The sequence below is a fragment of the Salmo salar genome, chromosome ssa01, assembly GCF_905237065.1.
Source record: "Salmo salar chromosome ssa01, Ssal_v3.1, whole genome shotgun sequence".
Classification (NCBI taxonomy): domain Eukaryota; kingdom Metazoa; phylum Chordata; class Actinopteri; order Salmoniformes; family Salmonidae; genus Salmo; species Salmo salar.
The window spans coordinates 44239891-44264586 of record NC_059442.1 but is presented as its reverse complement, the minus strand read 5'-3'; the positions used below and the strand labels follow the sequence as shown (position 1 = coordinate 44264586).

General features: G+C 43.9%; 2 protein-coding genes across 3 annotated transcripts in view; both read left to right on the top strand.

Moving 5' to 3' along the window:
* Positions 1-8720, top strand: part of grm1b (glutamate receptor, metabotropic 1b) — a 28655-nt gene extending 19935 nt beyond the window's left edge. The window contains exons 8-10 of one of the 2 annotated variants that reach the window (XM_014197109.2): positions 4525-4913; positions 5183-5715; positions 6435-8720. In XM_014197109.2, the coding sequence (XP_014052584.2) occupies positions 4525-4913; positions 5183-5715; positions 6435-7410 (1898 nt within the window). In that variant the 3' untranslated portion in view covers positions 7411-8720. The remainder of the gene's footprint in view (positions 1-4524; positions 4914-5182; positions 5716-6434) is intronic. The other variant, XM_045718243.1, reaches the window with a different exon arrangement.
* A 91-nt stretch (positions 8721-8811) lies between these two features.
* Positions 8812-13498, top strand: rab32b (RAB32b, member RAS oncogene family). The gene is made up of 3 exons (XM_014198056.2): positions 8812-9050; positions 9783-10060; positions 12357-13498. Exons 1-3 carry the CDS (start codon positions 8858-8860, stop codon positions 12492-12494), a joined length of 609 nt encoding a protein of 202 aa, XP_014053531.1. The 5' UTR covers positions 8812-8857; the 3' UTR covers positions 12495-13498.
* Positions 13499-24696: the final 11198 nt, after the last annotated feature.

Here is a 24696-nt window from a genome sequence, read left to right as displayed (position 1 = left end):
CTGTAATGTAACAAAATGTGGAAAAAGTAAAGGGGTCTGAATACTTTCCGAATGCACTGTACACCTGGTTACAGTACATCAGAGGATTTTAGCCATATGTTATCTTATACTATTACATCCATGTATATTATTACATGACATTACAGGAGGCCTAAAGTATATTGTTAATTTAAAGTCAATATTTACATTTACTTCCTTGCTCATGTGATGCGCTCAACCTTTCTGTTCAGCTGTATAATATCAAAGGGATACTTCGGGATTTTGGCAATATATCCCTCTATCTGCTTTCCCAGAATTTGATAAACTTGTGGATACCATTTTTATATCTGTGCGTGCAGTTTGAAGGAAGTTGCTAACTAGCGCTAGCGCAATGACTGGAACTCTATGGGCATCTGACTGGAAGTCCATGGGTATCTGGTCATTGTGCTAACGCTAGTTAGAAATTGCGTTAGCTCTAGATAGCAACTTCCTTCATATTGCACGCAGAGACATAAAAATGCTATCCACGAGTTCATCTCACTCTGGAGAAATCGGCAAAATCCTGAAGTATCCCTTTAAATATCCCTTTAATAAGAGATCAGAGCAGATATCTTATTCACAGGGGAGACACTATTCCCCCAGGGGTATTACAGTCTGATTTTGAAGTTCAGTTTCTCAAAGCCTTCACAGCACAACACTTAATTTGTGCTCAACAGAGTTTATTCATCCATGATTGTTGGTAACAGCACTATTTCACCCATCTGGCCTATACTGCTTTCCTATTTTCAAAGGTGCACCCCATGACACCAGAGAACCATTAATCATATTCAACATGTATCAGACAGCCCTACCTTTCTTATTGCTACTGCTTATGGCTTTCAAGCTCTTCAAAGACAAGATGCTCTCCTTTAAATTCATTTAAATGTCTACCTTTCACGTCAGAGGCATTAGACATGAAACAACGATACAAACTAAAAATAATTGTCATCAACTTTGTGAAAGTGAACATTTTGTTTAGATAGCAATTATTTTAACAACCATAACACAAACTACTTAATGACCTTGTGTGATTATTTAGTTTTTGCTGTTTGACGTTAAAGGGATACTTCATAATTTTGGCACTGAGGCCCTTTATCTACTTCCCCAGAGTCAGATGCTAGTAGATACCCATAGCATGCTAGTAGATACCCATAGACATCCAGTAATTGTGCTAATGCTAGTTAGCATTGCCTTACGAAACTAACTTCCTTCATACTGGACACAGCGACATAAAACCGGTATCCACAAGTTCATCTGACTCTGGGGAAAAGGATAAAGGGCATAATTTCCAAAACCCTGAAGTATCCCTTTAATATAAAATTGGTCAGTGAAATATTTGCCATTAGTTAGCTGTGTCAGTGGATGGATACTGTGGTGACGTTGGATGCTTGGACCAGTGTTATGCTGCAGTGATTTACTGACTCCTGCTGCAGTCCTGTCGTTCCCCCTCGCCTCCAATGGCTATGCTTTGTACTACATCCTGCCTCTCCCCTCCCCTCCCCATGGCTAGCTGTGCTGTGCACTGGCCCCCCCTAAGTAGAGAAGGGGTTTATTTTTAGTTGAGCTGAAAACCTACTTTAATACTTGGTGTGTTTTCCAACTGGAGGCAGCGATTACATTACATTTACATTTAAGTCATTTAGCAGACGCTCTTATCCAGAGCGACTTACAAAATGGTGCATTCACCTTATGATATCCAGTGGAACAACCACTTTACAATAGTGCATCTAAATCTTTTAAGGGGGGGGGGTTAGAAGGATTACTTTATCCTATCCTAGGTATTCCTTAAAGAGGTGGGGTTTCAGGTGTCTCCGGAAGGTGGTGATTGACTCCGCTGTCCTGGCGTCGTGAGGGAGCTTGTTCCACCATTGGGGTGCCAGAGCAGCGAACAGTTTTGACTGGGCTGAGCGGGAACTGTGCTTCCTCAGAGGTAGGGGGGCCAGCAGGCCAGTGGTGGATGAACGCAGTGCCCTTGTTTGGGTGTAGGGCCTGATCAGAGCCTGAAGGTATGGAGGTGCCGTTCCCTTCACAGCTCTGTAGGCAATCACCATGGTCTTGTAGCGGATGCGAGCTTCAACTGGAAGCCAGTGGAGAGAGCGGAGGAGCGGGGTGACGTGAGAGAACTTGGGAAGGTTGAACACCAGACGGGCTGCGGCGTTCTGGATGAGTTGTAGGGGTTTAATGGCACAGGCAGGGAGCCCAGCCAACAGCGAGTTGCAGTAATCCAGACGGGAGATGACAAGTGCCTGGATTAGGACCTGCGCCGCTTCCTGTGTGAGGCAGGGTCGTACTCTGCGAATGTTGTAGAGCATGAACCTACAGGATCGGGTCACCGCCTTGATGTTAGTGGAGAACGACAGGGTGTTGTCCAGGATCACGCCAAGGTTCTTAGCACTCTGGGAGGAGGACACAAGGGAGTTGTCAACCGTGATGGCGAGATCATGGAAGGGGCAGTCCTTCCCCGGGAGGAAGAGCAGCTCCGTCTTGCCGAGGTTCAGCTTGAGCTGGTGATCCGTCATCCACACTGATATGTCTGACAGACATGCAGAGATGCGATTCGCCGCCTGGTTATCAGAAGGGGGAAAGGAGAAGATTAATTGTGTGTCGTCTGCATAGCAATGATAGGAGAGACCATGTGAGGATATGACAGAGCCAAGTGACTTGGTGTATAGCGAGAATAGGAGAGGGCCTAGAACAGAGCCCTGGGGGACACCAGTGGTGAGAGCGCATGGTGCGGAGACAGATTCTCGCCACGCCACCTGGTAGGAGCGACCTGTCAGGTAGGATGCAATCCAAGCGTGGGCCGCGCCGGAGATGCCCAACTCGGAGAGGGTGGAGAGGAGGATCTGATGGTTCACAGTATCAAAGGCAGCAGATAGGTCTAGAAGGATGAGAGCAGAGGAGAGAGAGTTAGCTTTAGCAGTGCGGAGAGCCTCCGTGACACAGAGAAGAGCAGTCTCAGTTGAATGCCCAGTCTTGAAACCTGACTGATTAGGATCAAGAAGGTCATTCTGAGAGAGATAGCAGGAGAGCTGGCCAAGGACGGCACGTTCAAGAGTTTTGGAGAGAAAAGAAAGAAGGGATACTGGTCTGTAGTTGTTGACATCGGAGGGATCGAGTGTAGGTTTTTTCAGAAGGGGTGCAACTCTCGCTCTCTTGAAGACGGAAGGGACGTAGCCAGCGGTCAAGGATGAGTTGATGAGCGAGGTGAGGAAGGGGAGAAGGTCTCCGGAAATGGTCTGGAGAAGAGAGGAGGGGATAGGGTCAAGTGGGCAGGTTGTTGGGCGGCCGGCCGTCACAAGACGCGAGATTTCATCTGGAGAGAGAGGGGAGAAAGAGGTCAAAGCACAGGGTAGGGCAGTGTGAGCAGGACCAGCGGTGTCGTTTGACTTAGCAAACGAGGATCGGATATCGTCAACCTTCTTTTCAAAATGGTTGACGAAGTCATCCGCAGAGAGGGAGGAGGGGGGAGGGGGAGGAGGATTCAGGAGGGAGGAGAAGGTAGCAAAGAGCTTCCTAGGGTTAGAGGCAGATGCTTGGAATTTAGAGTGGTAGAAAGTGGCTTTAGCAGCAGAGACAGAAGAGGAGAATGTAGAGAGGAGTGAGTGAAAGGATGCCAGGTCCGCAGGGGAGGCGAGTTTTCCTCCATTTCCGCTCGGCTGCCCGGAGCCTTGTTCTGTGAGCTCGTAGTGAGTCGTCGAGCCACGGAGCAGGAGGGGAGGACCGAGCCGGCCTGGAGGATAGGGGACAGAGAAAATCAAAGGATGCAGAAAGGGAGGAGAGGAGGGTTGAGGAGGCAGAATCAGGAGATAGGTTGGAGAAGGTTTGAGCAGAGGGAAGAGATGATAGGATGGAAGAGGAGAGAGTAGCGGGAGAGAGAGAGCGAAGGTTGGGACGGCGCAATACCATCCGAGTAGGGGCAGAGTGAGAAGTGTTGGATGAGAGCAAGAGGGAAAAGGATACAAGGTAGTGGTCGGAGATTTGGAGGGGAGTTGCAATGAGATTAGTGGAAGAACAGCATCTAGTAAAGATGAGGTCAAGCGTATTGCCTGCCTTGTGAGTAGGGGGGGAAGGTGAGAGGGTGAGGTCAAAAGAGGAGAGGAGTGGAAAGAAGGAGGCAGAGAGGAATGAGTCAAAGGTAGACGTGGGGAGGTTAAAGTCACCCAGAACTGTGAGAGGTGATTACACAGGCTCTCAGATGGTTGATTTGGAGAAAATGCTATAGGCTACCCATATTTAATTAATAATATTCAACTGTGCAGAATGAACATTTTTATCCACGATAAGTTTAATTCATCCTTTGTGATTTTGGGTAGTTTTGTCAATTTGGAATTAAGAAGTGTCAAGTCAGACATACACTGTCTGGGACCTAGTTTAAATCAATCAATCAATCCATCAATCAGTTAGCCTATTGCATACAGTAAGAGCCTTTGTTCTTTGTTTCAAATGAAATATCTTCAGAGAAAGGTCTCACACATATTATCTTTATCTGTGTCTTCTCCCCAGGTTGCGAGCCCATCACCTTGCGGTACCTGGAGTGGGGGAACCCAGAGTCCATCGTCCAGGTGGTGTTTGCCTGCCTGGGCATCCTGGTCACCTCCTTTGTCACCTTCATCTTCGTCCTGTACCGAGACACGCCTGTGGTCAAGTCCTCCAGCCGCGAGCTCTGCTACATCATCCTGGCCGGGATCTTCCTGGGCTACATCTGCCCCTTCACCCTGATTGCCCGGCCCACCGTGGCCTCCTGCTACCTGCAGCGCCTCCTGGTGGGCCTCTCAGCCACCATGTGCTACTCAGCGTTAGTCACCAAGACCAATCGCATCGCACGCATCCTGGCTGGCAGCAAGAAGAAGATCTGTACCAGGAAGCCGCGGTTTATGAGCGCCTGGGCCCAGGTGATTATATAGACTTATTTAGGTTTCTCTTTGTTCTTGTTTTCATCTGTTTGGTTTTGACATTGGAGGCCTCCCAAATGGCACCCTATTCCCTATATAGTGCACTACTTTTGACCAGGGCCTGCATAGGGCTCTGGTCAAAAGTAGTGCACTATAAGGAATAGGATGCCATTTCAGACGCACATATTGTTTTGTCTTTGGTATGTCTTTGTGTCCTTGAAAAAAGCGGCATGTAAAACCTGTGTGTTCTTCTTATTTTGTATAATCAGCTGGTGATCGCCGGCCTCCTAGTCAGTGTCCAGCTCACCCTGGAGGTTACTCTGATCATCCTGGAGCCGCCTATGCCCGTCAAGTCCTACCCCAGCATCCGGGAGGTCTTCCTGATCTGCAACACAAGCACGGTGGGCATGGTAGCACCACTGGGCTACAACGGCCTGCTCATCATGAGCTGTACCTACTACGCCTTCAAGACACGCAACGTTCCGGCTAACTTCAACGAAGCCAAGTACATCGCCTTCACTATGTATACAACATGTATAATCTGGCTGGCGTTTGTGCCCATCTACTTTGGCTCTAACTATAAGATCATCACCACATCGTTCTCAGTGAGCCTGAGTGTTACTGTGGCATTGGGCTGTATGTTCTCGCCAAAGATCTATATCATCCTCGCCAAGCCGGAGCGGAATGTGCGCAGCGCGTTCACCACCTCAGATGTAGTGCGCATGCACGTCGGCGACGGCAATATCGCTTGCCGGAGCAACAGCCTGCTCGACATGTTCAAACGGAAGAAGAACACTGAGAAGTAAGTTGATGGAAATTTGTCATTCCTGGGCCTGTATTCAAAGAGTCTCAAAGTAGGACTGCTAATATAGAATCAGTTTAGCCTTTTAGAGCATAATGAATAAGATAAGATGGACAGGGGATCTGATCCTAGATCATCTCTCCTACTCTGAGACGCTTTGTGAATACGGGCCCTGCTCCTGAGGTACCACTGGGATGCTGATTTTGCTTTACAGTAATTCACGCTCAGGAGGGCAGAGACTGCGTACCAAATGGCAACCTATATAGGCTAGTTCTCTACTTTTGACCTGGGCCAAAAATAGTGCACTATGTATTGAATATGGTGCCATTTGGGACACAGAGAGAGTGTTACAGGATATTATGCCAGATCCAGGTCAATGTTCAATTAACAACCACCGTTGATCTGTTGCTGAATATAATTAAACCAGCATACCCATGGGTACTGAAGGATCACTATCAGGATACACTGTACCACAGAATTAGGATGTATAGTATATTGGAAATACATTCATCTGAATATATAAATAAATATACAATCCTCAGTAATTCAAACCAAAAATATGCATTTTGTAAAGTCACCATCAACATAGAACTGGTTTGTTAGAGATTTTAACTTTCCTTTTTAAAAATGTTATTACATGAACCAGAAACACAGTTGTTGTTTTCCACCTTTCTGAGTCCCTATGAAATAGCTAACAGCCATCTTTATTCTGTTCATAGTTCTAATGGAAAGTCTGTGTCATGGTCTGAACCAGGTGCAAGACATCATCCTCCAAAAGGGGAGCACAATTGGCACAGACTGTCTGTGCACGTGAAGAGACAGGATGCAGGATGCTCCAATCAGATGGCCGTCATCAGACCCTTAACTAACACCTACCATAACACAGGCAGTAGCATGGCCATGGAGTTCTCTGACCTCAGCACCAAAACTCTGTACAATGTAGCTGAGGAGGACGAGAGCGACCTAGTCAGATACAACCCTCCCCTTAGTCCCCACATGATGGCCCATGGGCAGATAATGCCCACCGCCGGTGGGCCGATGAAAGAGGTGGACGAGGAGGGGGTTGAATATTACCCTCCCGTTGAGCACATGCCCCTGCACCTGCCACAGAGCAGAGTGATCCCCCAGCAGAGAGTCATCATGGACCACCTACAGCTACAGGAGGTGGTGGGCAAGTACAACAGTGATTTCATCATCCCTGAGCTCAATGATATGGACATGATCATTCCGCCCAGCCCTGTTGGTGGTGGTGAGGGTTTTGGGGGCAGGTCTGGGAGCAGTCATGGCAGGCCTGTGTACCACCAGGCTCATCTCATCCAGCAGCATGCAGTCTTGCCCCTGCAACTAGACCTTGGCTCCTTCGACGACGAGGAGCACACCTCCCACCTGGAGATGGAGGAGGAGGAGGAGATTGAGGAGGATGTAGAGGTGGAGAACGAGCAGTTTGGCCTCCTCCATGGATACATTTATGACAACGCCCTGATTCACGAAGAAGAAGAGGACGACGACCTCGTTCAGCTCAAATTAGCAATGGAGAATTCTATGGCCCTGATGCCCCCCTCCCCATTTCGTGATACAGCGAGCATGGGGAGCCCCTTTCATAACGCCTCACCCGTGTCCGAGTCCATATTGTGCGCCCCTCCAAACTATGCCTCCGTCATTCTGAAGGACTACACACAAAGCTCAACGTTGTGAACGAGTACTGTAGATATGGTAGAATAATATAGAGCCATTTTGTAGCTGATGACTTGTAGCATATTGTTCATGTTCCATTTAATGACCAGTAAGAAATGGTCAAAATGTCTTGAATACGTTATTGAGTGATTGACTGGACTATATTGGTTGACTCATGAAATCTATGAGCAAAAGTGTGTGTTTACAGGGATGAAAGTGAGCAAAAAAAGCACCTGACACACTTTTAAAAAGGTCTTATTGTTATATAATAAATATCACAAAGAAAAGATTTAACCTGTTGCAAAATGTATTTCCATGTTTATGCAAGAGATGAACAGCTTTGAACTTGCTCAGTGTCTTATTAGGAAAGCAAAAAGCTAAGATAGTCTTCTTCATGTAGCTTATTGAAGTCATGTAAGTAGCAGTTATTAAGGGTACAATGCAGTGTAAATGTGACCATCATCAGGTCTTACAATAATGGTTGTGTTTGTTGCTTGTTTTCATTAAGGCAAACTTCCACCACTTGAAAGTAGATTGTTTATCGTAATAGACTATCCAACCTGTAGTTCACAAACATGTCTATAAATAATGTATGCACTGTGTAGGCCCATGTTTTCTATTACAGTTATAACCTTACAATGTAAAATATTCTAGATGAATGTGTTTTGTTGTTTTGCTCAAAACAAGTATGTATTATTCAGAAAAAAAAGCACAGAGATTGTCACAGTCACTTTCTTCATCAGATAACTTCAGAATGAATATATTATACAGATAAAATAACTAACTACTGTAAGAATGTAGCAAACAAAACCAGAAGGATTCAAGTGCCATGTATCCGGTATGCTTCCATTTACAGAAAAACATTTTAAAATGTCTCTAATTTCTATTGCAAGTCTGTATATTTTATAAACACTCCTCTAAATCCATACTTGCAACAGTGTCTATTATAATATGACTGCCAAAAATGTAATTTGTTACTTTCGTGAATGTACAGTATGTAGTAGTATGCATCCTATTTTGGTAACGATTCAGATTAGTTTTACTAAAAGGAATTACTACGTTTATTTTACAATTTATACGTGTGTTGCTTATAGTGACTGTTGGTTTGTACAGTATAATTCTTACTTTTACCAATTGTTTTGATCTCACTATATATAATGTAATAAACAATGGCTAGTAACATGAATAGGCTATTTGATAGATATGCCTTCATAGAGTCAAATAATGTTTTCTGTTTTAAACATGTATCAAACACAGTAGAGCAAACAGTCATTGTCGTTCACATTATTGAAGATATATGTTTTGTTAGAATAAATAAAATATGTTTTTTTGCACGTGTACTGAGTCATTCATTCGTGGTGGCTGTCTATACCTTGGTCACCTGCGGCAAAATGAAAGTGTAGGCTACCAATCTCTGGTCTATATCGCTAGCCTACAACAAACCTGATGTTGCTGTTGATATTTGAACATGGCGGGGGGTTCAGTATCGGTATGCACAGAGTGTTTGTTTAAGGTTTTGGTAATTGGAGAGAGGGGTGTTGGAAAAACGAGCATGCGGTTCAAGGAGGAGTATAAGGCATCGATTGGAGTTGACTTCGCGTTGAAAACGATCGAATGGGACAATAAAACAGTAGTGAGACTTCAGCTTTGGGACATTGCAGGTAAGCCAAATATGTTGAGCACACACACACACACACACACGTGAAATAATAGAGGGCTTCCGATATACTATGGATGGACAGATGTTTTCAGCTAGCACATTCATGTTTTTCTCACTCAAAACTTTAAAGCCTAGAAATAGAAATAAGATTATCCAACTAACTCAAAACTAAAGAAAAGTTTACTCAGTTAACAATAACCATTTAAATATTCCTATATAGAGAACATTTAAATTTGAGTCCTTTAGCAGACGCTCTTATCCAGAGCGACTTACAGTAGTGAATGCATACATTTCATACATTTTTTTCTTCTTCTGTACTGGTCCCCCGTGGGAATCGAACCCACAACCCAGGCGTTGCAAACACCATGCTCTCTACCAACTGCTCTACCAACTGAAATGAGATCTTGATGATCTACTTGGGGTTGACAATATGATGACAGTCACAGTTCTGTGTTTCTCTGCTTTTGTTATTTGATTTGGGGTTACAGCTTACTAGGTTATCTCCATGGATTGTAGACAAAATGTTTCTTTCCAAGTTGTACATTTTCCATAGCCCCAGATTAACATTTATGTAAGTGAACAGCTTTCCAATCAAAGTTAAGGAGGATTTAAGAAAGAAAAGCAGATGACAACTGTATGGTTGTGTGCCAACAGGCGCCCTATTCCCTTTATATTGCACTACTTTTGGCCAAGACCCATAGGGACACACTATGTTTTTCTCTATTTCCTGAAGGTCAGGAGAGGATTAGGAACATGTCCAGAGTATACTACAAGGAGGCCATGGGGGCGTTTGTGGTCTTTGACACGACCAAGATGGAGACATTAGAGGCTGCCTCACAGTGGAAGCATGACCTAGATAGCAAAGTGAGACTGGCCAGTGGAAGCCCTGTCCCTGCTGTCCTGTTAGCCAACAAGTGTGACCAGACAGAGGGAAACAAGGAGCTGTTTTCCCTCATGGACAACTACTGTAAAGAGAAAGGCTTCCTGGGTTGGTTTGAGACGTCAGCAAAGGTGAGGAAGTCAGAAAGATATCAGTCAAAGAATGAAGTCATGTGATGTACATTTTTGGACTTTAACACAGTAACAATGTACTCATAAAGATGTAAGGTGTGTAAACATGAGTTACAGTGCTTTACTGTGGTTTAAAGAAGCTGTGCATTGTACAAGGCAAACATTATCTAGTGCATTGGCTGTCAACGCAACAACATCACATCTGTTAGTGAAAGCTCTGTTCATCCTCATAGAGTTTGGGGACTAATGGATATTGGGTCATTTCATTTCAGTAAGCCATGACACCCACCATCTCAGATTGTTGTGAAATAGTTTCTGTAGTTACAAAAACAGATAAGATTTGCATTCCTGAAACATTATTTTGTTGAAATTGAATTTGAACCCAAATCGGCCCTTTTAATTTATAGGATTCACATAATATTTAACAAATATAGTACCTAACCTAACATCCGATTTGGACCATACTTCTTTCTATCATTGAGTCCCACCACAACAACTAGTATACAGTATCAGTTCTCTATGTTTGACAAGTAGTATGGAGCTGCGGCTTGGAGTATTGCTTCTTCACCATTTGTTATGTATTCCCTGTGAATCTGGTGATGGCTTTTTCCCTCTGTTTAAAGAAATTAGCTATTGAAGTCGCTTCCATTATTTACTATAAATGAATGTGAAAGTACCAGGTTTTGCCCACTAGATGCCACTGTTTCTGCTGCTGCCGCCACACCCGTTTATCAATTTTACTGTTTTATTTAATGAATCACAACATTTTCTTTGCAACTTTGGATAGAAAACCCAATAGCGTTTGCTCATGATAAAAATAAATTGTGTGGTCAAGCCAGTCCTCCATGAAAGCAATTCAGTTTGTCCTTCTCTTAGCAACCTAATGCTTCAAACCAACTCTCCTTGAATAGTCCAACAAATGGTAGCTCTCTGAGGGCTATGCGTATGTTGCAATTCTCATATGAAGACTTTTCCTACCAGCCCAAACTTTTAAGGAGAAATGGGCTAGTGACTAAAATGTTGTGACAATAATAAAATGATTAACCATTGGGAAAGGGATACCTAGTCAGTTGCACAACTGAATGCATTCAACCGAAATATGTCTTCCGCATTTAACCCAAACCCTCTGAATCAAAGAGGTGTGTCATCAGCACTCAGAGAGCAGTTGTTGGTGGGGTTTAACTGCCTTGCTCAAGGGCAGAACAACAGATTTTTTTACCTTGCTGGCTCTCAAACTAGAACCAGCGACGTTTTGGTTACTAGCCTAACACTCTTAACCACTAGGCTACCTGCCGCAGTCATACTGTATGTTTTCAATAAAATTATATTGTAGTGTGATTAGTGACATTTACCATTAAACCCAGCCCAATACCATTAGCATTGGATTGGGTTTAAAACACTATACTGTGTGTGTTTGGGACTTTTACCATTAAAGACCATTAGAGACCATAACATTGAAACCATTAGAACTGCTGTAGCCTCATTTTTTGCTTGTTCACCAGAAATGGTCTAACAGTAACAAATTTTCCCCTTTTTTGAAGGGAATTAACCACACACAGAGGGTCCGTTTCCTTGTGAGGTTGACCATAACAATCTATTTTCATCATATGCAAACGCTAATGGCTTTCTACCCAAAGTTTCAAAGAAAATGTTATGGTCCAATTAATAAACACAAGAGACCAGCAACATGGATAAAAGTGTTTGGTGGCAGTAGCAGGAACAGTGGCATCTATTCGGCAAAACGTTGTACTTTCACACTATAATGCAAGTGACTTCAATGGCTTATTTCTCAGAACAGGGGGGAAAAACATCACCAGATTCGCTGGCAATACATTACAAAAGATGAAGAAGCAATACTCCAAGCAGCAGCTCCCTACTACTTGTCAAACATAGAGAACTGATACTGTATACTGGTTGTTGGGGTGGGATTGGCGTGGGGTGTCCGTGGGTGGCTTTTGATCATTTCATTGGATTTCTCATGTCTTACTCATTGTTAGTAAGAATGATGGTCCAAATCGGATGTTAGGTACTATATTTATTGAAGATTATATGAATCCTATAATTTAAAATGGCCAGTTTAGGTGCAATCAATTAGCTTAATTTCTCAGAGATCAAATTAGAAGGTGGGTATCGAAATCCTTTTTCTTGTGCTTTTTGAGGTGGAATGACTTTGTTGTAATTGAGTGAAAAACTGCAACAAGCCTGATACTGACTCTGACCAAAATAGGTTGCATTTCACCATTCTTACATTTAAAAAGTGTTCCTTGTACCATGTTCCCCTATGTCTGACTTTCAGGACAATCTCAATGTTGACGAGGCAGGAGCCTTCCTAATGGAGAACATGCTGCGGATTGACAGAGGGCTGTCCAGCAGAGACAACGAAAATGACAGGATCAACATGAGCCAGTCCAAGGCAACATTTAAATGCTGCTAGTACCACCATGGAGAGACAATGGACTCAGGGGGCAGAGGGATAGAGGGACTTTAACAGGGAGGGACAGCTGGGTAAACTCATAAAAATGTCATTTCAACCAGCATTGCCCACTGGATTAGGTGTCAGGCATGTCAGTTTATATCATTCTAATTTCACAACCTCACAGATGATTTCAGCACATTCCATCAGCAGTACATGGGTATGGGCAGTAGGCTACATGGGCTGTATGTGTGGGATTTGTAAGAAACACCTCTATGGAGATGATTGGGCGCATATCCTCTGGTAATCCACTGATCCAATCAGCAAGCCAATAAACCGACCAGCAGGAACACACAGACTGTTACATAGTCTCATAAGGTACAGCAGCTTGCTGTGAGGACACTGGCTATGATGATAGAAATGTATTTAATAGAATAGTAATCCCAATTCCATGGCTGTGACACTCCCTTTAAATGGTCAAGACCTGCTCACACGGGTGACATAATCTTGCCGTCTGACTAACATAAAAAACGAAACTATGTTAGCTTTTATAAGACTGACTGACAACATTTTTTAATTCTATTTTATCCTCATGAAACCCTTGGATATCATTATTTCCTACTCCCTCACCAGATAGAGGAGATCTCAAAGACAAGGTTATTGTCAAAACACTCATTCAGTGAACTATAGCGGCCACGCTATTGTGAAATGGAGGAAATACACTTTCAACATGACCCATTTTCTGGCATGCTTTCTTGAAGAAATATCTGAGAACGCAACATAACGCTAGTGCTACACCCTCCGGAGATGTGTTCTATATTGGAGTGTGCTATATTCAGTGTAGAGGACCCGTCTCAGTCACAGTCTCTAGATGGAGGATGTGTGTTTAAAGGAGCAATCTGCAATTCAAACCACAACAAAGCGGACACCCCACCACTGTTTTTGTAATCAAATCAAATTTTATTGGTCACATACACATGTTTAGCAGATGTTATTGAGGGTGTAACGAAATGCTTGTGTTTCTAGCTCCAACAGTGAAAAAAAAACTATACACACAATACACACTAATCTAAATTAAGGAATGGAATTAAGAATAGAATGGCTTTGTGATGGCCACTCCAATAACTTGACTTTGTTGTTGCTTCAATATATCCACATAATTTTCCATCCTCATGATGCCATCTATTTTGTGACGTGCACCAGTCCCTCCTGCAGCAAAGCACCCCCACAACATGATGTTGCCACCCCCATGCTTCACGGTTGGGATGGTGTTCTTCGGCTTGCAAGCATCCTCCTTTGTCCTCCAAACATAACGATGGTCATTATGGCCAAACAACTCTATTTTTGTTTCATCAGACCAGAGGACATTTCTCCAAAAAGTACAATCTTTGTCCCCATTTGCAGTTGGAAACCATAGTCTGGCTTTTTTATGGCGGTTTTGGAGCAGTGGCTTCTTCCTTGTTGAGCGGCCTTTTAGGTTATGTCAATATAGGACTCGTTTTACTGTGGATATAGATACTTATGTACTTGTTTCTTCCAGCATCTTCACAAGGTCCTTTGCTGTTGTTCTGGGATTGATTTGCACTTTTCCCACCAAAGTACGTTCATCTCTAGGAGACAGAACGCGTCTCCTTCCTGAGCGGTATTGTCACGTCCAGACCATAGTAAGATGTTATTTTCTATGGTAGAGTAGGTCAGGGCGTGACAGGGGGTGTTTTGTGTTTTTCTATGTTTTCTATTTCTATGTTTAGTTCTAGTTTTTCTATTTCTATGTTGTTTTCTTGGGGATGATCTCCAATTAGAGGCAGCTGGTCCTCGTTGTCTCTAATTGGAGATCATATTTAAGCAGGTTTTTTTTCCAACTGTGTTTGTGGGTAGTTGTATTCTGTCTATGTCTATGTACCTGACAGAACTGTGCGCTTCGTTGTTATTTTGTCTTTAGTGTTTTTGAGTTATAATAAATTTCATCATGAGCACTCAACACGCTGCGCTTTGGTCCCCTCTCTATGACAGCCGTTACAGGTATGATGGCTGCGTGGTCCCATGGTGTTTATACTTGCGTACTATTGTCTGTACAGATGAACGTGGTACCTTCATGCTTTTGGAAATTGCTCCCAAGGATCAACCAGACTTGTGGAGGTCTACAATTTTTTTTCTGAGGTCTTGGGTGATTTATTTAGATTTTCCCATGATGTCAAGCAACGAGGCACTGAGTTTGAAGGTAGGCCTTGAAATACATCCACAAGTACACCTCCAATTGACTCAAATGATGTCAATTAGCCTATCAGAAGCTTCTAAAGCCATGACATCATTTTCTGGAATTTTCCAAGCTGTTTAAAGGCACAGTCAACTTAGTGTATGTAAACTTCTGAGCCACTGGAATTGTGATACAGTGAATTATTGTTTTACTGTAAACAATTGTTGCAAAAATGACTTGTGTCATGCACAAAGTAGATGTCCTAACCGACTTGCCAAAACTATAGTTTGTTAACAAGAAATTTGTGGAGTGGTTGAAAAACTAGTTTTAATGACTCCAACCTAAGTGTATGTAAACTTCCGACTTCAACTGTATCTAACAAGTAATATCTAACAAATTACACCACATATACCCAATACACACAAGTAGGAATGAAGTAAGACTATATACATATGGACGAGCGTTGTCAGAGCGGAACAGACTAAGATACAGTAGAATAATATAGAAGACAGTATATACATATGAGATGGGTAATGAAAGATATGTAAACATTAATAAATGAATGAGATACCATAGAATTGTATAGAAAACAGTATATACATATGAGATGAGTAATGCCAGATATGTAAACATTATTAAGTGAATGAGATACTGTAGAATTGTATAGAAAACAGTATATACATATGAGTAATGCCAGATATGTAAACATTATTAAGTGACAAACATTTGTATTTATTTTACCTTTATTTAACTAGGCAAGTCAGTTAAGAACAAATTCTTAATTTCAATGACGGCCTAGAAACAGTGGGTTAACTGCCTTGTTCAGGGGTGGAACGACAAATTTGTACTTTGTCAGCTCAGGGATTCGATCTTGCAACCTTTCGGTTACTAGTCCAATGGTCTAGCCACTAGGCTACGCTGCCGCCCCGTAGAATAGCTTAGAATACAGTATATACTTATGAGACGAGTAATGCCAGACATGCAAACATTATTAAAGTGACTAGTGTTCCATTCCTTAAAGCAGCCAGTGATTTATAGTCTATGCTTATAGGCAGCAGCCTCTAATGTGCTAGTGATGGCTGTTTAACAGTCAGAGGGCTTTGAGATAGAAGCTGTTTTTCAGTCTTTTGGTCCCAGCTTTGATGCACCTGTACTGACCTCGCCTTCTGGATGATAGCGGGGTGAACAGGCAGTGGCTCGGGTGGTTGTTGTCCTTGATGATCTTTTTGGCCGTCCTGTGACATCGGGTGCTGTAGGTGTCCTGGAGGGCGGATAGCTTGACCCCGTAAATGCGTTGGGCAGACCGCACCACCATCTGGAGAGCCTTGCGGTTGCGGGCAGTGCAGTTGCTGTACCAGGTGGTGATACAGCCCGACAGGATGCTTTCAATTATGCATCTGTAAAAGTTTGACAAGTCACATTTCTTTAGCCTCCTGAGGTTGAAGGGGCTCTGTTGCGCCTTCTTCACCACACAGTCTATGTGGGTGGTCCATTTCAGTTTGTTAGTGAACTTGAAGCTTTCCACCTTCTCCACTGTGGTCCCGTCAATGTAGATAGGGGGGTGCACCCTCTGCTGTTTTCTGAAGCCCATCTCCTTTGTTTTGTTGACGTTGAGTGAGAGGTAGCTTTCCAGGCACCACACTCCCAGAGCCCTCACCTCCTCCCTGTAGGCTGTTTTGTCATCGTTGGTAATCAATCCTGCTACTGTTGTGTCCTCTGTAAACTTAATGATTGAATTGGAGGCGTGCTTGGCCACACAGTCATTGGTGAACAGGGAGTACAGGAGGGGGCTGAGCACGCACCCTTGTGGGGCCCCAGTGTTGAGGATCAGTGGAGTGGAGGTGATGTTTCCTACCTTCCCCACCTGGGGGCGGCCCATCAGAAAGTCCAGGGCCCAGTTGCACAGGGCGGGGTTCAGAGCCAGGGCCTCGAGCTTGATGAGATTGGAGGGTACTATGGTGTTGAATGCTGAGATATAGTCAATAAACAGAATTCTTAGAGGTATTCCTCTTGTCCAGATGGGATAGGGCAGTGTACAGAGTGATGGCGATTGCATCGCCTGTGGAACTATTGGGGCGGTAAGCAAATTGAAGTGGGCCTAGGGTGGCAGGCGATATGATCCTTGACTAGTCTCTCAAAGCACTTCATGATGCCAGAGGTGAGTGCTATGGGGCGATAGTCATTAAGTTCAGTTCCCTTTGCCTTCTTGGGTACAGGAACAAAAGTGGCCATCTTGAAGCATGTGGAGACAGCAGACTGGGATAGGGAGAGATTGAATATGCCCGTAAACACACCAGCCAGCTGGTCTGTGCTCTGAGGACATGCTTTGAGGACGCGGCTAGGGATGCCGTCTGGGCCGGCAGCCTTGCGAGGGTTAACACGTTTAAATGTTTTACTCACGTCGGCCACGGAGAAGGAGAGCCCACAGTCTTTGGAACATTAAGAACACCTTCCTAACATTTTCCCCTCAGAATAGCATCAATTCGCCGAGGCGTGGATTCTACAAAGTGTTGAAAGAGTTCCACAGGGATTCTGGCCCATGTTGACTCCAATGTTTCCTACAGTTGTGTCAAGTTCGCTGGATTTCCTTTGGGTGGCAGACTATTCTTGATACAAATGGGAAACTGTTGAGTGTGAAAAACCCAGCAGCGTTGCAGTTCTTGACACTCAAACGTTGCACCTGGCACCTACTACCATACCCCGTTGAAAGGCACTTAAATGTTTTGTCTTGCCCATTCACCCTCTGAATGACATTTTTTTATTTAAACTTTATTTAACTAGGCAAGTCAGTTAAGATCAAATTCTTATTTACAATGACGCCCTAGGAACAATGGGTTAACTGCCTTGTTCAGGGGCAGAACGACATATTTTTACCTTGTCAGCTCAGGGATTCGATCTAGCACTGGCCCAATGCTCTAACCACTAAGCTACCTGCCTCCCCATAATGCAAACACAATTCATGTCTCAATTGTCCCGAGGATTAAATTAACCAGTCTCCTCCCCTTCATCTACACTGATTGAAGTGGATTTAACAAGTGACATCAAAAAGGGATCATAGCTTTCACCTGGAATCACATGGTCAGTCTATGTCATGGAAAGAGTATGTGTCCTTAATGTTTTGTATACTCAGTGAAATAATTAATTTAAGATTACTAAAATTGATACATCAATCACAGATTTCCCCTTTGTTTGCACATTGCAAACAGCACATTCTGTTAAATCAATAAAGGATCATATCTTTCACCTGGATTCACCAGTCTATGTTATGGAAAGAGCAGGTGTTCCTAATAATTTGTACACTCAGTGTACATTCTCCTCTCTTTAAAGGTATGCTGCTTTACAGTTGTTGTCAAAAGGCACCTAAAGGACTCTCAGACCATGAGAAACAAGATTCCCTGGTCTGATGAAACCAAGATTGAATTCTTTGGCCTGAATGCCAAGCGTCACGTCTGGGGGAAACCTGGCACCATCCCTATGGTGAAGCAAGGTGGTGGCAGCATCATGCTGTGGGGATGTTTTTCAGCGGCAGGGACTTGGAGACTAGTCAGGATCGAGGGAAAGATGAACAGAGCAAAGTATAGAGAGATCATTGATGAAAACCTGCTCCAGAGTGCTCAGGACCTCAGACTGGGGTGAAGGTTCACCTTCCAACAGGGCAACGCAGGAGTGGCTTCGGGACAAATCTCTGAATGTCGTTGAGTGGCCCAGCCAAAGCCCGGACTTGAACCCGATCTAACATCTCTGGAGAGACCTGAAAATAGCTGTGCAGCGACGCTCCCCATCCAACCTGACATAGCTTGAGAGGATCTGCAGACAAAAATGGGAGAAACTCCCAAATACAGGTGTGCCAAACTTGGCATACCCAAAAATACTTAAGGCTGTAATCACTGCCAAAGGTGCTTCAACAAAGTACTGAGTAAAAGGTCTGAATACTTATGTAAATGTAATATTTCAGTTTAATTTTATTTTCAAATGTGCAAAAATGTCTAAAAACCTGATTTTGCTTTGTCATTATGGGGTGTTCGTGTGTAGATTGATAAGGGGAATAAACAATTTAATCAATTTTAGAATAAGACTCTAACGTAACAAAATGTGGAAAAAAGGGTCTGAATACTTTCCGAATACACTGTATATTCTCCTCTCTTTAAGGGTATGCTGCTTTACAGTTGTTTTCCCTGTCACGCAATCAATTCCCAAATTTGAAAAGATTTTTGGGCCACACATTGTATTTTGTTGTTGCTTATTAATATATTTCACATTTTTGGGGAAGTGAAACCTTGACCCTTATACTGTATTTGCTGACATGCCGTATATTAGAGACAGGTTCTTTTTACATCCCATCTGCTCTTTTCTGTCTTGTAGCTTTACTTTGCAGTGTCCTCAGACCTCTCGCCGTGCGTCTAGGGATCTGTTCTATATGGTCTCCTGGTTACTGTGCTATACACTGCCTACACTCTATAGCACTCGGCCACATTCAGGTTTCTGCCTGTCACATATGGGCTTGTTTTCCGGACAAATATACCCCTCGACTAAAAAGCCCTTTCAATGAAGATTCACCATTGAGCATGCTTTATAATCCAGGACTAGACTGTGTCCAGGAAACCGACCTTATATGTTCAGAGTAACTTCATCTTGAAAACTGTGAACCTGACGGCACCGTGATAGCCTACTGTATGATTGATACTGTGTGTATGTATTCACCATGATCAGGTTTGGTGTTGTTAGTTTACCTCCTATGAGTAAGTGTGCCTGCGGAAAGTGACTGAGGAGAAGTAACACAACTTCTAAATATGGATTACGTCCTAGATACAATACAGCCAGGAGACCTAGATTCAGGAGTCAAGATAAGATGTTGCCCCAAATACTTTTACATTCTGGATCAACACATAATAGCTCATTAATAGCTCATTAATAATAACTGATCTATTATTGATGAAATGCTCATAAATGTGACATTGAGAATGAAAGACCCTTTATTCAACCCATCCTAACACTTTTTAAATTCTCCTATTTTCATTCACTCTCTCCTTTTTATTGACCTACTGCTACGCACAGTGCTATGAAGAATTCTGACGAGCTAAACTGTTTATTGAATTGGCACAGCATGCTGTTGAAGTAGCTAGCACCAGATACTACTTTATGTTGTTTATTGAATTGGCACCAGAGACAGTTCTAGCGAGGCTGGCACCAGATACACGGTCTAAGTCCCAAATGGCACCCTATTCCCTACATAGCCCACTTCTATTGACCAGGGCTGATGGGGTTCTGGTTTAAAATAGTGCACTATATAGGGCGGGGATGGGCAACCTTGATGGGGGTGGGGGCCACAAAAATGGGATCTCATCATGAGGGGCCGCAGTGGCTTGCGGGTCTGAGTACCCGCATCCATACCAACACATGCAGTCAGAGCCAGCCCTTGCCTTTTGGGTGTCCTAAGCAAAACTTTGTTGGGGAGAGAGAAAATATTTGTTGACAGCAGAGATCCTTTTTTACATTTAAAGTTAATTTACTGCAATTGGGCATAGAGCAAATCTTGCTGTTTTAAAGCAAGTTTGTTGCAATTCTACACATTTTGCCATGGGGCAGAGAGAAGATTTTGCAATAGTATAACAAATTGAATGCAATTTCTACTAATTTTGTCATGGGGCATAGAGAAAAATGTGCTGTTTTACAGCTAATTTCCTACAATTCTACACTTTTTTTCACTTTAGGGTGAAGAGAGAAATGTTTGCAGTTTTTAATATGACATCTGATTGGGAGTGACTAACAAAATCAATGGGGGCCCAGTAGGTAATTCAACCATGATTACTACAAGTTTAGATATCTGAACATTTTTATCCAACATGGGGTAATTGAGTGACTGTCTCTAACCACATTTCCATCCACAGTTTTTATGCAAGTAAAGGCATGTGTATAAATAACTATCATGACAGCTGTGATGGAAACAGGACGTTTCGGTACAATTTTTAAATGCCTTCAGATAATTTGTTTGTTCGATATCGTTCGATCTTTTTGTGTCAGTATAATTAATTATGTGAGAAATGTCAGTGGAAACGCCTTTATGCGCAAATATTGATATAATAACAATCATACTGAAGTGAACTTGTAGTCACGCGATGATATTGCTTGTGGTCCTCCCACTACGACTCCGGATACCATGCAGTTTATTAGGCTACAGATGAAATAAATCACAGGGTGGTGAAAGTGCACAGTGATGCGCTTGATGCTCCTTTCCAATAAATATCAAGTGTCTAATTTTGGTGACATGGTGATCAATGCTTGACTGCCGTTTGACAAATACAAATATTCTAGCTATTTTCCATAATATTCTCGTCATGTAGACTAGCCTACCCGCACAGCCTACCTGCACAGTATCTGCGAGCTGTTGGCTATGGAGTGCATGTGCCAAGACCAGAGTAGGCACATTTGTTATGCAACGCAACAGTTTTTGTGACTGTAGAGTTGAAAAAGCGATGGAAACACATTGAACTTAAGATTTTTATTCAGTACATGAAAACTTAAGCGGAAAAAAATACATTTTGTGTGTACTATGTCATCACGCACTGATTTTTATCCATAACAAGTCAGTTTGGTGGAAACCCACCACCGGTGGGAAAATGAGCATACTTTCTTTCTGCAGATTTTAAAATATTTGCATGAAAATCTCCAGTGGTGTAAAAATACTTTAAAGTACTACTTAAGTCGTTTTTTGGGGTATCTGTACTTTACTATTTATATTTTTTACAACATTTACTTTTACTTCACTACAATCCTAAAGAAAATAATGTACTTTTTACTCCATACATTTTCCCTGACACCCAATGGTACTCGTTACATTTGAATGCTTAGCAGGACAGGAAATGGTCCAATTCGTACACTTATCAAGAGAACATCCATGGTCATCCCTACTGCCTCTGATCTGGCGGACTCACTAAACACAAATGCTAATGTTTTTAAATGATGTCTGAGTGTTGGAGTGCGACGCTGGCTATCCGTAAATAAATAAAAAACAATACAATTGTGCCGTCTGGTTTGCTTACTATAAGGAATTTTTTATTATTCGTACTTTGACCTTTACTTTTGATATTTAAGTATATTTTAGCAGCTACATTTACTTTTGATATTTAAATATATTTAAAACCAAATACTTTTAGACTTTTACTCAAGTAGTATTTTACTGGGTGACTTTCACTTTTACTTGAGTCATTTTCTATGAAGGTATCTTTACTTTTACTCAGGTATGAGAATTGAGTACTTTTTCCACCACTGAAAATCTGTTGCCATTTGGATGGACACCTAGCTAGTGACTGATATAACAAGATAAAAAATGCTGATGCACAACCAAAATACTTTTTGTTTTGGGGAATTGAGCCTACAAAATCTGTGAGCCTACAAAAGTTGCCCATCGCTGATCTAGGGAATAGGGTGCCATTTGGGACACAGGCACACTTTCTGTTATCTGGCTCTTCTATCTCTCTCATTGCATCCTGTGCACCATTGAGTAGGCTTTAGCCAAAACTCCTCCAATGGCTTCTCTTCAAACCAACACATTTGGGGCCGTTTAATATTCATAAGCCTTCTTTTACATGCAAATTAACACTGTTTAAATAAAAAAAATATTGCAAGAGAGCTTGGATACTGAAGTTGATGGCCCATACTATGTACAGGATTTCAGTGTTTTGATTTTCTTACAGAGCATAACACTGAACCCCTTAACTGATCCAGCATATGTTGCTGTCCATTGTGCTGAGTTATATAAGGATTCAAACCTAAAACACTCTGCTGGTCATCTGTAGAAGAGAAGGATGGGAAGAGGAGAGAGGGATAGGAAGGGAAGGGGAGAGAGGGATGGAGAGAGGAATGGAATGAGGAGAGAGGGAAGGCAGAGGAGAGAGGGAAGGCAGAGGAGAGAGGGAAGGCAGAGGAGAGAGGGAAGGCAGAGGAGAGAGGGAAGGCAGAGGAGAGAGGGATGGGATGAGGAGAGAGAGATGGAAAGAGGAGAGAGGGATGGGATGGGGAGAGGGGTGGGATGAGGAGAGAGGGGCGGGATGAGGAGAGAGGGGTGTGATGAGGAGAGAGGGGTGTGATGAGGAGACAGGGATGGGGAGAGAGGGAAGGCAGAGGAGAGAGGGAAGGCAGAGGAGAGAGGGAAGGCAGAGGAGAGAGGGAAGGCAGAGGAGAGAGGGAAGGCAGAGGAGAGAGGGAAGGCAGAGGAGAGAGGGAAGGCAGAGGAGAGAGGGATGGGATGAGGAGAGAGAGATGGAAAGAGGAGAGAGGGATGGGATGGGGAGAGGGGTGGGATGAGGAGAGAGGGGCGGGATGAGGAGAGAGGGGTGTGATGAGGAGAGAGGGGTGTGATGAGGAGACAGGGATGGGGAGAGAGGGAAGGCAGAGGAGAGAGGGAAGGCAGAGGAGAGAGGGAAGGCAGAGGAGAGAGGGATGGGATGAGGAGAGAGAGAGATGGAAAGAGGAGAGAGGGATGGGATGGGGAGAGGGGTGGGATGAGGAGAGAGGGGCGGGATGAGGAGAGAGGGGTGTGATGAGGAGAGAGGGGTGTGATGAGGAGACAGGGATGGGGAGAGAGGGAAGGCAGAGGAGAGAGGGAAGGCAGAGGAGAGAGGGAAGGCAGAGGAGAGAGGGATGGGATGAGGAGAGAGAGATGGAAAGAGGAGAGAGGGATGGGATGGGGAGAGGGGTGGGATGAGGAGAGAGGGGCGGGATGAGGAGAGAGGGGTGTGATGAGGAGAGAGGGGTGTGATGAGGAGACAGGGATGGGGAGAGAGGGAAGGCAGAGGAGAGAGGGAAGGCAGAGGAGAGAGGGAAGGCAGAGGAGAGAGGGAAGGCAGAGGAGAGAGGGATGGGATGAGGAGAGAGAGAGATGGAAAGAGGAGAGAGGGATGGGATGGGGAGAGGGGTGGGATGAGGAGAGAGGGGCGGGATGAGGAGAGAGGGGTGTGATGAGGAGAGAGGGGTGTGATGAGGAGACAGGGATGGGGAGAGAGGGAAGGCAGAGGAGAGAGGGAAGGCAGAGGAGAGAGGGATGGGAAGAGAAGAGAGGGATGGGAAGAGGAGAGAGGGATGGGAAGAGGAGAGAGGGATGGGAAGGGGAGAGGGATGGGTAGGGGAGAGAAGGGAGGAAAGAGGAGAGAGGAATGGGATGAGGAGAGAGGGGTGGGAAGGGGAGCGAGGGATGGGTAGGGGAGAGAAGGGACGAAAGAGAGAGGAATGGGATGAGGAGAGAGGGGTGGGAAAGGGAGAGAGGGAAGGCAGAGGAGAGAGGGATGGGATGAGGAGAGAGGGATGGAAAGAGGAGAGAGGGATGGGGTGGGGAGAGGGGTGGGATGAGGAGAGAGGGGTGGGATGAGGAGAGAGGGGTGGGATGAGGAGAGAGGGGTGTGATGAGGAGGGAGGGATGGGAAGAGGAGAGGGATGGGAAGAGGCGAGAGGGAAGAGGAGAGAGGGATGGGATGAGAAGAGATGGATGGGAAGAGGAAAGAAGGATAGATGAGAAGAGAGGGATGGGATGAGGAGAGAAGGATGGGATGAGGAGAGAAGGATGGGATGAGGAGAGAAGGATAGATGAGAAGAGAGGGATGGGATGAGGAGAGAAGGAGAGATGAGAAGAGAGGGATGGGGATTCAGCCAGTGCTAGCAGGCAATATATGACCAGGAACAGAGGGAGAGGGTAATGCTAGAAGAAAAGGAGATCGTAAAAATCGCTGCCTAAAAAATGCTTGCCTTAAGATGGAAGCCTCCACATACAGTGTGGCTCCAATGAGTCTTCTCGTTTTTAGATATTGTTCTTTCAAAATTGTCCAATGCTCGTTCTCATGGTGCGAATGAAAGAAGCTTATCGATGTGGTCAAATGCAGCTGAAAGTGTAAGAACTATTGCTATGAAGAGCTAAATTAAACGGGTCACTCGGGGGGAGGGGTGAGATGGGGTGGGTTTTATTTTGGGTTTATTTTCATATTGTTTTTGGTTTTACTTGTAATGGTGAATCAATTAGCGTAGCATACATTTTTA